This window comes from Choristoneura fumiferana, chromosome 9, assembly GCF_025370935.1.
Source record: "Choristoneura fumiferana chromosome 9, NRCan_CFum_1, whole genome shotgun sequence".
Classification (NCBI taxonomy): Eukaryota; Metazoa; Arthropoda; class Insecta; order Lepidoptera; family Tortricidae; genus Choristoneura; species Choristoneura fumiferana.
The window spans coordinates 9,068,294-9,081,697 of NC_133480.1; the positions used below are offsets into that span (position 1 = coordinate 9,068,294).

General features: G+C 37.7%; 2 protein-coding genes across 2 annotated transcripts in view; both read left to right on the top strand.

Moving 5' to 3' along the window:
* LOC141431157 (nardilysin-like) overlaps nucleotides 1-13,404 on the top strand; it is a gene marked incomplete in the record, with an annotated part of 44,470 nt that overhangs the window by 25,804 nt on the left and 5,262 nt on the right. The window contains 7 exon segments of the mRNA XM_074092194.1: nucleotides 1-229; nucleotides 967-1,101; nucleotides 1,717-1,765; nucleotides 1,846-1,947; nucleotides 2,811-2,944; nucleotides 12,188-12,317; nucleotides 13,204-13,308. Of these exon segments, the coding sequence (XP_073948295.1) occupies nucleotides 1-229; nucleotides 967-1,101; nucleotides 1,717-1,765; nucleotides 1,846-1,947; nucleotides 2,811-2,944; nucleotides 12,188-12,317; nucleotides 13,204-13,308 (884 nt within the window).
* On the top strand, nucleotides 4,663-8,522 carry LOC141431159 (uncharacterized). The gene is made up of 3 exons (XM_074092196.1): nucleotides 4,663-5,433; nucleotides 5,704-5,841; nucleotides 7,508-8,522. Exons 1-3 carry the CDS (start codon nucleotides 5,269-5,271, stop codon nucleotides 7,649-7,651), a joined length of 447 nt encoding a protein of 148 aa, XP_073948297.1. The 5' UTR covers nucleotides 4,663-5,268; the 3' UTR covers nucleotides 7,652-8,522.

Consider the following 13,404-nt stretch of genomic DNA (forward strand, 5'->3'; position numbering starts at 1 on the left):
TCCACGTGGAACCATATACCCAGTTCCATCTACCGGACAAGAACATCTATCTCACAACCAACTTCAATCTAATACCGCCAGCGCAGCCTTATCTAGACGCAGCCAATAAATTGGGTCTAGACCTAAAGAACAGCTCGTTGAAAGACATACATAAAAAGTCGCAAATGAACCTGGAAGAAACCACAGTATTGTCTAAGGGAGATTTGATCGCTACTGTTAATAACTTTAGGTAAGTTTTGCTGTACTTTCTAGTCAAGATTTCATCAGCAAACAATCATCTGAGTATTTCCTGATACTTTTTCTGTTATCTGTCCAGGGTATCTCAAAATGATTCTGGAATATTTGATCCAGCAGTCGAGCAGGTCCAAATAAACAACCGTGCTTAGATGAAGATCTGCTGAATGTTCTAAAATATTTATCAATTTCAATTAAAAATCTTTTAAGTATAATATTATAAAGTTTTTTAAGTTATTTTTTTTATTCGACTGGATGGAAAACGAGCAAGTGGGTCTCCTGATGGGTAAGAGATCACAACCGCCCATAAACATCTGCAACACCAGGGGTATTGCAGATGCGTTGCCAACCTAGAGGCCTAAGATGGGATACCTCAAGTGCCAGTAATTTCACCGGCTGTCTTACTCTCCATGCCGAACCACAACAGCAACTCGCTGAAATATTGTTTTTTTATCCGTAAATAAGGGGCCATTTAGGTGCAATCAGTTTCAGGATTTTATTTACTTTAAGTCGCCATCGTTGTTATTTCGAATTCCCACTTCGTTTCGGTGAAAGCCTTTTGACCCACCAATATTATATGGGCGAAGGCTGCGAACAGTGACGTCATCTATGACGTCGAGTAATCGCTTGCGACAACAACAGGCGTTAGGTAAAACGATACGGAGGGTGTAACAATCGTTACGGGCATTTCGTGGAACGTACCCGTCTGTTATAAAATAATATCATTTGCAGGTTAGACCAACCCAACCTGCTACGTAAGAACCGACACATGGAGCTATGGTACAAGCCGGATTTTAAGTTCCGCTTTCCCACAGCTTTGCTGTACTTCTATTTCATCACGCCGCTCAGTCTTAAGTCACCGAGAGAGTGAGTACTGCATTACATTACCAACAAGATAAAACAAAAATACATTGAACAATATGTCTAGAATTGAGCTGGGGCTCAAAGTGAGGTCTAGTTGAATCTGGCCCCTGTTAAATAAGTTAGATGGACGTGCTGTTCTGTAGAAAAGTGCGGTTGTTTGTAGTGGCGATTTTAAAATGTCTATTCAAAATTTTCGCCCTTGGGCCATTTCTTGCTTTAAGCCATACCTATTAAAATAATGCGAAAACATGCGGTATTTATTTGATCAATTGCATTCATCGTTCCTCAATAGTCCGAAATGCAATACAACTCGCATGCAAGTTCTTACATCGTGTAAATGAGGCTGTAGTTCTGGCGACATTTATTGAAGTACAATTGCGCTATCTATACTCTATTCAAGTTAACAAAGCTAGTATTAAGAGAACACAGCCGCACTTAATGGATTGGTTAGTTTGACGCCGCAAAAGGCGCATAAAAAGCGCAAAGGCGCAAAAATTTCAGCTACCTACTTCTAACCAACCAAGTGCAGGTGCGTTCTCTTAGTATTAGCTCGTTATTATGAATGAAGTACAATTTGGTAAACATCCTGAAGTATTAAAAAGCCTAGTATTTTTTCAGTTCATGTCTTCTTGACCTGTGGACGGACGTTTTACAACAAGGGCTAAAAGTAAGACTTTAGAAAGACTTTATAATCTTTACTTTTTTATATTTTTGTGTGCATATGTTACAATAATGTATTTATTTCAGGAAGAAGTATACCCAGCTAACATGGCGGATCTATCACATTCCCTGTATGTTGCAGACAAGGGATTGATGCTTAAAGTTAGCGGATACAGTGAAAACTTACACGTGAGTGAAACCTTACATTTACGGTTAGACTCCCAATCCCCCGGTGTTATGCAATAATAACCTTTCACACACACACACACACACACACGCACGCACGCACACACGCACGCACGCACGCACGCACGCACGCACGCAAGCAAGCACGCGAATGGAAAAATCAGTAAAATAGTCCGTGATCTTACCGTAAATAGGTAATTACGGGTTCTTGCTTAAGGTTTCGTTGGATGTATCGGATTTTGAACCGTTAAAATTAAATATCGTAATTCTAAGTGCATTAAACAACAAGGAAGGGCTATGATTGGTTTTTTGGAGTCTTTTTGTATTTTTTATTTCAACTCCAAATTTGTTACTTTTACGGGTATCCCGTGAAACCATATCGAAAATACAAACTGAGACATGGATGCACAGAAAAACCAGAAAAAGCTGCGGACCTGGGTTCGATTCCCAGTGCTGGTCTCTTTTTCTGGTTTTTCTGTGCATCCATGTCTCAGTTTGTATTTTCGAACAAGGAAGGCCTCTAGTCTTATCTCGTTTGTTTCCACTTTGAAATTGTGAACCTTTAATCAGGACTTCGTGCTTTCAGTATAGTAAACTAAAAACACGAACTCCTGAAAAAAAAGCTTGATGATTCGACATTGGGGGCACCCGGACAGGAAAGGTGTTAAATACTATAATACGTATAATACTATTAAAACGCGACCCCACGCCAGCCACGTCGTCTGACGCATGTTTCTATCTGCACCTGACCTGAAATATACGGGACAGATTAGAACTGACGCGCGTTGGAGGGCGTGTGCAAGCGTGGCGTGGCGTCGGGTTTTAAATAGTGTGTCCGCACCTTCATAGTGGTATTCTGTTGTCAGTTGTTGGTGGAGCTGATAACGCGGGAGATGACCAGCAGCACGGACTCGCTGACGCAGCCGCTGTTCGAGGCGGTGCGCGAGGTGCGCGCGCGCACGTACCACAACGTGCTCATCAAGCCGCACAAGCTGGCCAAGTATGTATCTAGGACGAAATAAGTTTTTTTTTATTTCACTTCTCATGCTCTAAAAGTAGGTCAATATAGCCTTACGAGGCGGGAGGAAAGTGAGTACTTTGGTCCTTAGGGAGTAAACGATTTTTTTTTAATTTACTTCGAGTGACAGATAAACTCAAACAGCCAGTGCTTGCTTAGTTTTTGGCATAAAATAAGATTGTGTGTGGACCATTTCATAACGAAAATGTTACGTTCTTTGTCTACGCTACGTGGTCTTAGTTTCTATGGTTTTTCCGCATAGAAGGTGGCGCCATTCTATTTATTCCAGTTTGTGTATTGACCATTTCGCCGATGTGATTTTGTTATATCTGTCTGGTTGGAAAAAATACTTACCGCGAAACTTTGAAATTGTTGTAGAGCGTTAATCATAAACGATTAAAATAAATTGATTATTCTCGTAGTGATAGGGAAAATTATGATGTTGAGCAAAGAGCAAAAGACATAATTGATAATCTTTTGCCGCCGAAATCTAGAAAGATTTATTTAAAAACCTATGAAAGTTTTATGGACTGGAGGAATAAGAAACTCATTAATTCTTTCACAGAAACGACTATTTTTTTCTCGCAATCGAAGTGAAAAATAGAGTTTTCACCTCGAGACTAAAAGTCAATATAAACCCTCGGATAAATAGACACCCTCGCTAAAGCTCGGGTGGATAACCACCTCGGGTATAAATGTGACAATCCGTAGCAAAAGGGTCCTTATGGCAGCCTGCCTGCTGGAGGATATTGGCTTATTTTAGTCCCTTGATAAAAAGTACTTTTATTAACCTATAACTGTGTCGCACTGCTCGGCAAAGGCCTCTCTTGACTTTCATTAATTAATTGACTGGCCAGCGAAAGCTGTCCACGAGAGAACGCGGCGAATTAAAAAAAATGAGGCTGACAACACTTGCTGTACACTGATTAAACGATGTTGATACTTAGATATTATTCGACGCATCAATTATTGGACCATTTTGGCCAAATTGGCATGGAATATATCTTCTAACATTTTAATTTTAACATCATTCATCAGCTCAGACTATATACGTCCCGCTGCTGGGCACAGGCCTCCTGTCAGAATGAAACCTGCACAAACCTGCGAAGCAATTCAATGGTGTGTGTGAAGTTCCCAATCCGCACTGGGCCCGCGTGGGAATTTTAACATAATCTTATAATTATAGCATTTGAATTTGAGGATGTTAGGAGGTGGAATTGAACAAAACAATGTTTATTTATTTCTTATAGCAGAAGCACCAAAATTATCTAAGCCGGGCTAGAATAAGAATATGACATTTTTGACAGTCTCAAACAGTATAAGTACCAGATTAAAGTTTCGTAAAAAAATGCGTAGACAACGTTCGCTGGCCAGAGTCTAATACTTAAACTCTCGTGAAACATATTGATGAAATTACTAAATTAAACAGTTCAAGTCCTGTCCCTGTTCAGTTCAGTTCCTGGCTTATACTCGTAATAGTAAATTGAACCGTTTAATTTACAAATTTTATCAATAAGAAGATTGACAATCTCTATACAAAAGTACGACTACGGGAACGTGGTCAAAATGCGTGCAAAATACTCAGCGAAAGCAATGCGAAAGGGATAATATTCATACGCTTTATTGATAGATGGCGTTGTACAATATTTTTATTATTTACAAGCTAAGAAACATTAGGTACCAACGTATTTTATTTATATTTTTTTCAGGAAAGTCAATTATAAGAAACTAATGTTTTTATTTTTTCATATAGTTCACAACTTTTTTATCCATACTAATATGTATTATAAATGTGAAAGTGTGTGTAGTTGTATGTTTGTCCGTCTTTTACGTCGAAACGGAGCGCAGATTGACGAGATTTTTGGCATAGATATAGTTAATGGGCCAGAGAGTGACATAGGCTACTTTATTCCGGGAAAATGCACAGTTCCCAAAAGAACAGCGCGTGATAACCGAATTCCACGCGGACGAAGCCGCGGCCACTATGACATCATAATTTAATCTAGTTCTTCCACGCATTTGTTTATCTCATAAAATATAGTTCTTTAAGCCTATGTTGAGCTGGTTGAGCACAGCACAGTTCTGTAGTCCAACTGAACTACAGAATTTATTTCTTGTCTGTGGTGAATTGGTAAACTGTCACTAGCGTCAATGTCATTTGTCATGTCAAAATTGACATATCGCTCCGTTTATTTCTTAAATATCTGTGTACTGCCTTTCCCCGCTTTCCCTGGGTTCCACTTGTCCTGACTAACCTAACCTTCATATTCGTTGAATTCTGCTTGCTTTCCTTTCCGGATTCCGAAATGAACAAAAAGTGTTTCGTTCCAAGTTGCCGTAACACTAGTAGTAATAGCAAAACAAAAGTGTTTGTGCGTGTGAATAACATTTTGAAGAGACAGTGGTGTCGTAAATTAAATGTCGATTTCGAACCCAAACGACGATATTACTGCTGTGAAGATCATCTCAATGTAAGTAATTTATTTTACTCTTTAACCTTCTTAGGTTTGAGTTTGTTGTTGTGTTTGCCGATGATGCTTTATGATGAATAAGAAAAACTTAACTAAAAGAAAGAAAGAAAACATTTATTCGTGACAAACATAAGGACAATAGATAAAAATAATAGCGGTTAGGTGTGATGCCGTCTCTATTTGTTTTGTTCGAATAGACGGAGACGGCATCACATTTAACTAATGGATGGTGCAACAGCCCCTAAATCTAAATTATTATGTTTTTAACAGCTGGAAGAAGATTTAGAAAATTATCTATATTGGAAGCTAATGAAAGGGCGGCCAAAGTTAAAGTCTACAGCAAGCTTATCTCTGGCTGGCACTGGCATCAGCATAGATGCAAGTGTGGAAACCCCTGAACCGTCAGAGGTATGAGGTTTTTTTTATTATTTAAAGGCACATTCAGAATGTTGGAATTCACAAGTTTTTGAATGTAATTTGATTAAGTATCTAATAATATATGTGTAATAAATACAATTGATATTTCCGCCAATCTTGAGGTCTTCAACTTACCCAACTGGTCATTTGACAGCACTGTAGCCGTGCTAGAGAAGTTCCAGCAGTCTGATGGAAGCCATTTACATCCCACTAATATTATAAATGCGAAAGTTTTGTAAGTCTGTTTGTTTGTTTATGTGTTTGTTTGTTTGTTACTTACTTCATCAAGTCTAAACTGCTGAACTGATTTAGATGAAATTCGGTGTACAGATAGTTCGCGTCCCGGGGAAGGACATAGGATAGTTTTTATCCTGGAAAATTGAACAGTTCCCGCGGGATAGTGAAAACTAATTCTACACGGATGGAGTCGCGGGTAACAGCTAGTAAATTATGAAAGCAATGTGTTTAGAGACAGAATGAGGCAGAGTTAGCTGATATCTCATGGACTTGACCTTAGGATAAGAACGTGAATAATATACTAGCCAAAAGAGGATAAGGGCCACTTGAGTTTCATTGGAAAATAAAAGAAAAAATATTTTCTCAAAAATGGTATGAAATGTTGCCATTACGTTATCAAAAACGTCTAGCTGCTAGTGTCCAGGAAGTAATCTCGAACTGTCCAGGAAGTAAGTATGAAATTTACCTCTTTGGACAGTAACGGATTCCTTTAAAAATTTAGAACCTGTCACAAACAGCGCTCGGGCCGAGTGGCAGTGTTGGGTGTAGTTAACTAGTATTTTGAAATGGGTCCATGTCTTCATTATCATCATAACTATCACCATCATCATCGTCACCATCACTACTAACCATCAAGATCATCACCATCAACAACCATCATCATCATCATCACTAACAATCATCATTATTACCAGTGGGCGGACGACGGATGCAATTTACGTCAAAATCATGTCGAACAATATACGTAATATGGATATGACTACAATTGGTTTAAAAAAGAGAACATAGTTGAAAAATATTTGGATAATTTTATTGTTGTAGTACATAATCGTATTTTTTCTATATTACATGTTTTCAGTGCATTCCTTTTATAGTTCACTATCCACTCATGTAGGGGAAAATTACCTTTACATCTACAGATGTAAGTGGTACGTATTTGTAGTGATACTTCACCATTATTAGGAAGATTATCACCATCTCTCAAATTTCTATACATTTTTACACAAAAATATTAATTGAAGTTTAATAAAAGTCTTATCCATCTTATGCTTTCGTCACCATATTGTATCCATTGTCCGCCCTTTAATCATTACCATCAACCTTCATGATTATCATGAGCATCATGTCAACGACCATCACCATAATCATCATCATCACTAACAATCATCATCACATCACAATCTTCGGCCATCAAACTTCTACTTGTCCAGGATGGCTTACTGACTGCAGTAATGTACTATTGTTTATCTAAATACATTTAATTGAATGAAAAGTATTTGTATTGTGCTATCTTGTATCAATAAAACCATCTTTAGAGAATATTTTAATAAATTATATTTATTAGTTTTACCAATGAAACTCACATGGCCACTGTTTTTTTGGGTAGTATACTTTGTAAGATCACAAACTATTTTTACAGAATGAAACCTCAGAACTGCGAAGACTTTTGCTGCAAGAAGATGTGCCTACGAAACGAAATAAAAGAGATTCCAGCAAAATAATACCCAGTCAGAAAAATCTGATAGACGATGCTGTTCAGTGCAAAGTGGAACCAGAAGAATGAAAGTGTTTGCTGCAGTAGATGTAAAAATATTGTGCCAGTATAACTACTCCAATGCCAATGGCAATATTATCATCAACAATAAGTACTGTCACCAGCATCAAAACCTGATGCACCTAAGCATGCATAAAGATCTGATAAAACTCTATTTCTAGGGTCAGTAGGATGTGTCAGTTATTTTTGTATGCTCTGCTGTGGCAGATATAAATGCAGGTGACTGTACCACCACAGTATGATGGCAGCATATTAGAAAGCAATTCTGATCAAATGTTGACTCATTGATATTTTGCCATCAAAATCAATGTGGCAGACAGGGGTTTCAAAGAAGTTGAAACCGAGTAGAAGTCAAAAGGTGTCAAGTTGCTCCATTCTACCGGCGTGTACTCTACACCAGTGATGGAGAGGGGTATCTTATCATATCAGAAAAGTTAGAGTGTTTAAAACCCCACTCCGTTGTGAATTATAAATGAACATGTGAGTAACATGATAACATGAACCATTTTGTCCTTATAGGGACAATATGGCCACAAGCTGTAGCTTGTGGCTGAAGCCATTTACAAAAAGAAATAATAAAATAATAATAATAATGAAAATAGTTTTATTGTTAAACCTTGAAAATTAGTTTATATTTTCATCAATCATAATGGCCTTTTTTGACTAAAGATATTCACTACTGGACTCTGGCCTTTGATTGTTTTGTCCTAATAAATAGATATGGTATCACATAACATAATATATCTATCACATAAAATTTATCCATGAGTTGAAGCAGGCCCTAAACTTTTCTTGTCAAACCCCAAAAGAAAGCAGTGCTCTTGAAGTATGTTCCAATAGGAAAAGGCGAATATTATGCTTTGTATTTACCTGATATATGTATATAGGTACTAGCTTTTGCCCGCGACTTCGTCTGCGTAGATTTTTATATTTACACAATACTCGAAAAGAATAAAGTTATTTTCCCGCACTGGCCGTTTTCGTGGAATTTTCGAAAAATCCCTTCAAACTACGGCTAAACAATCAACTGAAAAATCTGATCATGATCACCAAGTTTCACATCTATATTGCTCAAGAAATAACATTTTGTATTCTTCGCTTACTATTTTCCTACATCGAGCGATCTCAAAGATTGTGTACAGTCTTTGGGATCGCAACCCAGCCTCGCGCTGGCTTGCCGTTTCAGCCGAAAGCAAAGCGGCCTGCCTGGCTAGAGCGCCAATGAGTCTCCCATCGCGGTCTTCCTCAGACTCCTGAGACCGTGCCCCTGTGGTCTTAATGCGCTGCGAGACTTTCGCGAAAGTTTTCTTTTTTTTCGGGAAGGCATGGTAACGCCTATAAAATGCGAGTCCCAATTCCGAAATCGTTTGAAATTTACTCCGCAAAAGAAAGAGAAAAATGTTTTTTGAAGTTCTTTCGTGACCATTATTAAGTGCTTAAAAGAGGCAATGCGTATGAATATGGATGCGATATAATTTTTCAACATTAGCCGGAAGAGGTCCTTTGCTGGACAAAGGCCTACCCCTTAAAACGCCACAATAATAATAATACTCGTAATAAATCCATTTATTTCGGGCAACTTGCCCCATACAATAAATACCTTACAGACTAACATACATATAATCAATATTATTACAATACAAATAAATTACAATGAACGACAACTCGCTACTTGCATCCACCGGTTTCCCGAAGTCTTACAATGTCGTCATTCCACCTGGAGGGAGGCCTGCCAACGCTTCGTCTTCCGGTCGCCGCTCCTCGAGGACTTCTCCCCAACGGATATCGGTTCTTCGAGCGATGTGGCCTGCCAATTGCCACTGCAACTTGCATATAATTTTTCGAGCTAAGTCAGTGACTTTAGTTCTTCGACGAATTTCCGTATTCCGGATATAATTAAATTAGGAATAATTTATGACATTTTTCTATTAAATTATACGCGTGTTGAATATTATGAGTGTTGATGTAACCACTACGTAACTATGTTAACTCGTTTGTTTCATAGTTCCCCATAAGATGGCACTGCGAAATGTGTGGCAATTAATTTATTGTCTTTAATTTTGTTGTATTATTTAATCAATTACCTATTCAGTTAAATTTCTTGATATCCGTACCCCCTCTTCTAAACTTAGTCAATTTGGCAAAATCAGCGCCATCTGTTAGTGTAGCAGGGTACTCGATAGTCGTACAACACTTGAAAATAAGTCTGCACCTCCTTCCTAAGTAGCGTCATAAGATACAGGTGCAAACTTAACTCAATCGAGAGTAGCGGCTACCAAAACCCCCTCTTTTAGGGGTAGTATTTTTAAAGTCTATAACCTGACCGGGGATTTTCTCGACAAATTAGTAAAGTTTTCATGAAAATCCGTTCAGCCTTTTCACGGTGATGCGTGGTCAAATAAACAGATAAACAGACAAAAATTCTAAAAACTGTTGAACGTGTCTGTTATCGATTCTAAGTATCCCCAGCCAACTTTTGTATAGATAGAAGATAGATGTATACATTATGCAATTATACACGTACGCGTGTTGATATGTATGTTGATTTTACCATTACTTATACTTCTTTTTTTAGCATTAGAAAGAAGGCAAGCGATCTTGATGTGTCTTTTTATTGAAAAAAACTTTTGAAAAATAAGTCACAGCAAATAGTAACAATTAGCAAGGATATAATGATCATTTACATGCTTTTGGTATCATAAGTAAAAGTAACTGTTTTTTTTTAAACCTCTTTCAATAAAAAGACTCGTCAAGATTGTACAACCCTTTTTCAAATGCTAAAAAAACTAAGTACAACCCTCAGGTACATACGGTAGTACTATTAGTTTTTCTTTATATGTAAGTAAACTCTTTTTTATTAGTTTACTCCATTACTTACTGTTTACCCAGCTCTCTAAAAGATGGCACTGGAATGTGTGGCAATTACTTTATTGTCGTTTAATTTTGATCGTATTGTTAAATCAATTAAATTTTTCAATTAAATTTGTTGATATCCGTACTCCTTCTTTTAAACTTAGTTAATTTGGCAAAATCCTTCCTCAGTTCGAGTCACAACGTTATTAATTTCAGCGCCATCTGTTAGTTTATCAGGGTACTTGATAGTCACAGCACGTATTTAAAAACTTGAAGGTGGAAACTTAACTCAATCGAATGTAGTAGCTACCTCCACTTTTAAGGGTTGAATTTTTATACCCTAAGGGTCAAATTTTTATAGCCTATAACCTGGCCGGGAATTTTCTCGTCAGATTAGTAAAGTTTGCGTAAAAATCCGTTCAGCCGTTCTCACGTGATGCGCGGTCAAATAAACGACAAACAGATAAACAGATAAACAGACAAACAGACAAAATTCTAAAAACTATTGGAACGTGTTCTGTTATCGATTCTAAGTATCCCCAGCCAACTTTTGTCGAATATCTTCCATGTACAGACTTTCGACCCTCTTCAGCTTTATTATATGTATATATAATAAAAATATTCATAGATGGAAATTAAAATATGACAGCAACATACATACCGTAAACTCAGGTTTGTATAGTCCCAGCGTTCATCAATAGTCCAAACGGAATTTTTAACATTTCTAACAATTGCGGGACTGCTAACGTCATCTAGGAAGTTCATCGCAGCCTAATCCAATAGAAAATGCACGATGAACCTCCTAAACGTTAGCAGTTCTGTAATTGTTCTAAATGTTAAAAAGTCCGTTTGGACTATTGATAAACGCTTGGGACTATAGAAACCTGAGTTTACGGTACTTACTTATCTATATTTTAACTTTACTAATGGAAGTAACCCCTGGTTTATTATATAATAGGGTGTCAATTAATATAAGATCGGGCATTAGTCAATAGTTTTGGAAATACATATGTATTTCGTCCAGAAGTCTATGGACGTTTCGACAAGTTCATCCACAAAGTCTTGGTCATACATAATCGACCCAGAACATCTGTATTTTTTTATTTGTTTAAAATTTTGGGTCTGCAACACAAAATAGCCTTTTTTTTTCGAGCAAGCATTTGCCGACAGATATTTGTGCCTTATATTTTAGGTTTATCGCTTTAATATGAATATAGATTATTAAATTGTTTCAGAGCTTGGCCATTTAATTTCTAACACAAAGTTATTTATCAGACACACCATGTAATTACATTAACACACAGAATAGTACAATTTGGACCGTTTACGTCATAGTTTCAAGGTGAAATGAAGGTCTTTGCTTATTTTTATGTAATAAATCCATAATAGTATATTAAAATTAAATAACTACTGGAAAAAATAAATGGCGCTGACTTAAACGTTTTGGTTTTTTATAAGCTGCACCTAGCGAGTCTATTTTCTTTTTTCTTAAAGAAGAGAAATCAAATAAAAAACAAAAAGACAAAAACCGGAGGCGGTCACCCATCCAAGTACTGACCGCGCTCGACGTTGCTTAAATTCGCAGAACAAATTTTTTGTCGAAAATTGTCGTTGTCACTTGTTAAATGACGGGCGTTTATCCGACCCTTGTCGACGACCTACGCAAATAACTCTACCTGGTGTACTCCGTAGGGACGTTCGTATGAACATACTCCTGGACCCGTACATCTCGCCGCGCGACAAGGCGGCTCTAGTGCACGACATAAAGCTGGAGGAGCTGAGGGCGTTTAGTAAACAGCTGCTCAGCCGGCTCTACTTGCAGGTAATATTTGCTATTGTTTGTAATGAAATTAAATTTACCCTGGTGTTGCAGGTGTTTATGGGCGGTGGTGATCTCTTCCCATCAGGAGACCCACTTGCTCGTTTGCCATCCAGTCGAATAAAAAAATGGTTTTATTTGCCAGATAATTGATTGGGTTTTTATTTTATAAATAAGAAAGTTAATTGAGCTCTCTCTTGTAGTAGACAAAGGCGTTTAAATCCATTTGCATTGTATTTGCATAGCCCAGAGGTTACCAAATGGTGCGCCGTGGTAAGTACCCAAGGGCATCGCGTACGAGCACCTATTAACCCGAAATCTTTTGTGCTCTATTTTAACTAGCTAAGTTCCCTAGTTTGCAACTAAATGTGCGCTGAGATAAAATAAGCTAAGCCCGTAAGTGCGGCGCGAACTGTACTACTACTGATAAAGTTCGGGAATCCTTGGCATAGTCTGTTTTTGCAGTATTTACGTAAAAATGTGCCCCTTATGAACATTACCTCTCAGTTTGTAATAGCGGCCGCCTAAAACAATTCTCTCTTTCCAACATGTTATTCGTATTTAGACGACCGGATAGCCAAGTGGTTAGAGAACCTGACTACGAAGCTTGAGGTCCCGGGTTCGATTCCCGGCCGGGGCAGAGTTTTGTATGAATAATACGAACGTTTGTTCTCGGGTCTTGGATGTTTAATATGTATTTTAAGTATGTATTTATCTATATAAGTATGTTTATCCGTTGCCTAGTATCCATAGTACAAGCTTTGCTTATTTTGGGACTAGGTCAATTGGTGTCAAGTGTCTCATGATATTTATTTGTTTATGTACGTGTCAGGACGAGACTACTGTATCTTAAGCAAGTTATTTAACCAGCTCCAAATGTTGTACGCAGGTGTTAATGCAAGGCAACATCGAGTGGGACCGGGCCATCCGGATATCCGAGAATGTTCTATCCACCATCAAATGGGAGGGACTTTCCGAAAACGAGGTGCCTTATGTAAGTATACAGCCGATAAATCAAAGTTGTATTTTTTTCAAACGTTTACGTTTGACGATTTTTTTTTTGGTTGGTTGAGTCGCCTTAGGGGCCAAA

Bases quoted from the DNA above. Each gene is read 5' to 3' on its own strand.
- LOC141431159 (XM_074092196.1), top strand. From the start codon at position 5,269: ATGAACAAAAAGTGTTTCGTTCCAAGTTGCCGTAACACTAGTAGTAAT. The intron at 5,434-5,703 runs GTAAGTAATTTA...TGTTTTTAACAG, and splicing joins GCTGTGAAGATCATCTCAAT to CTGGAAGAAGATTTAGAAAA. The intron at 5,842-7,507 runs GTATGAGGTTTT...CTATTTTTACAG, and splicing joins AAACCCCTGAACCGTCAGAG to AATGAAACCTCAGAACTGCG.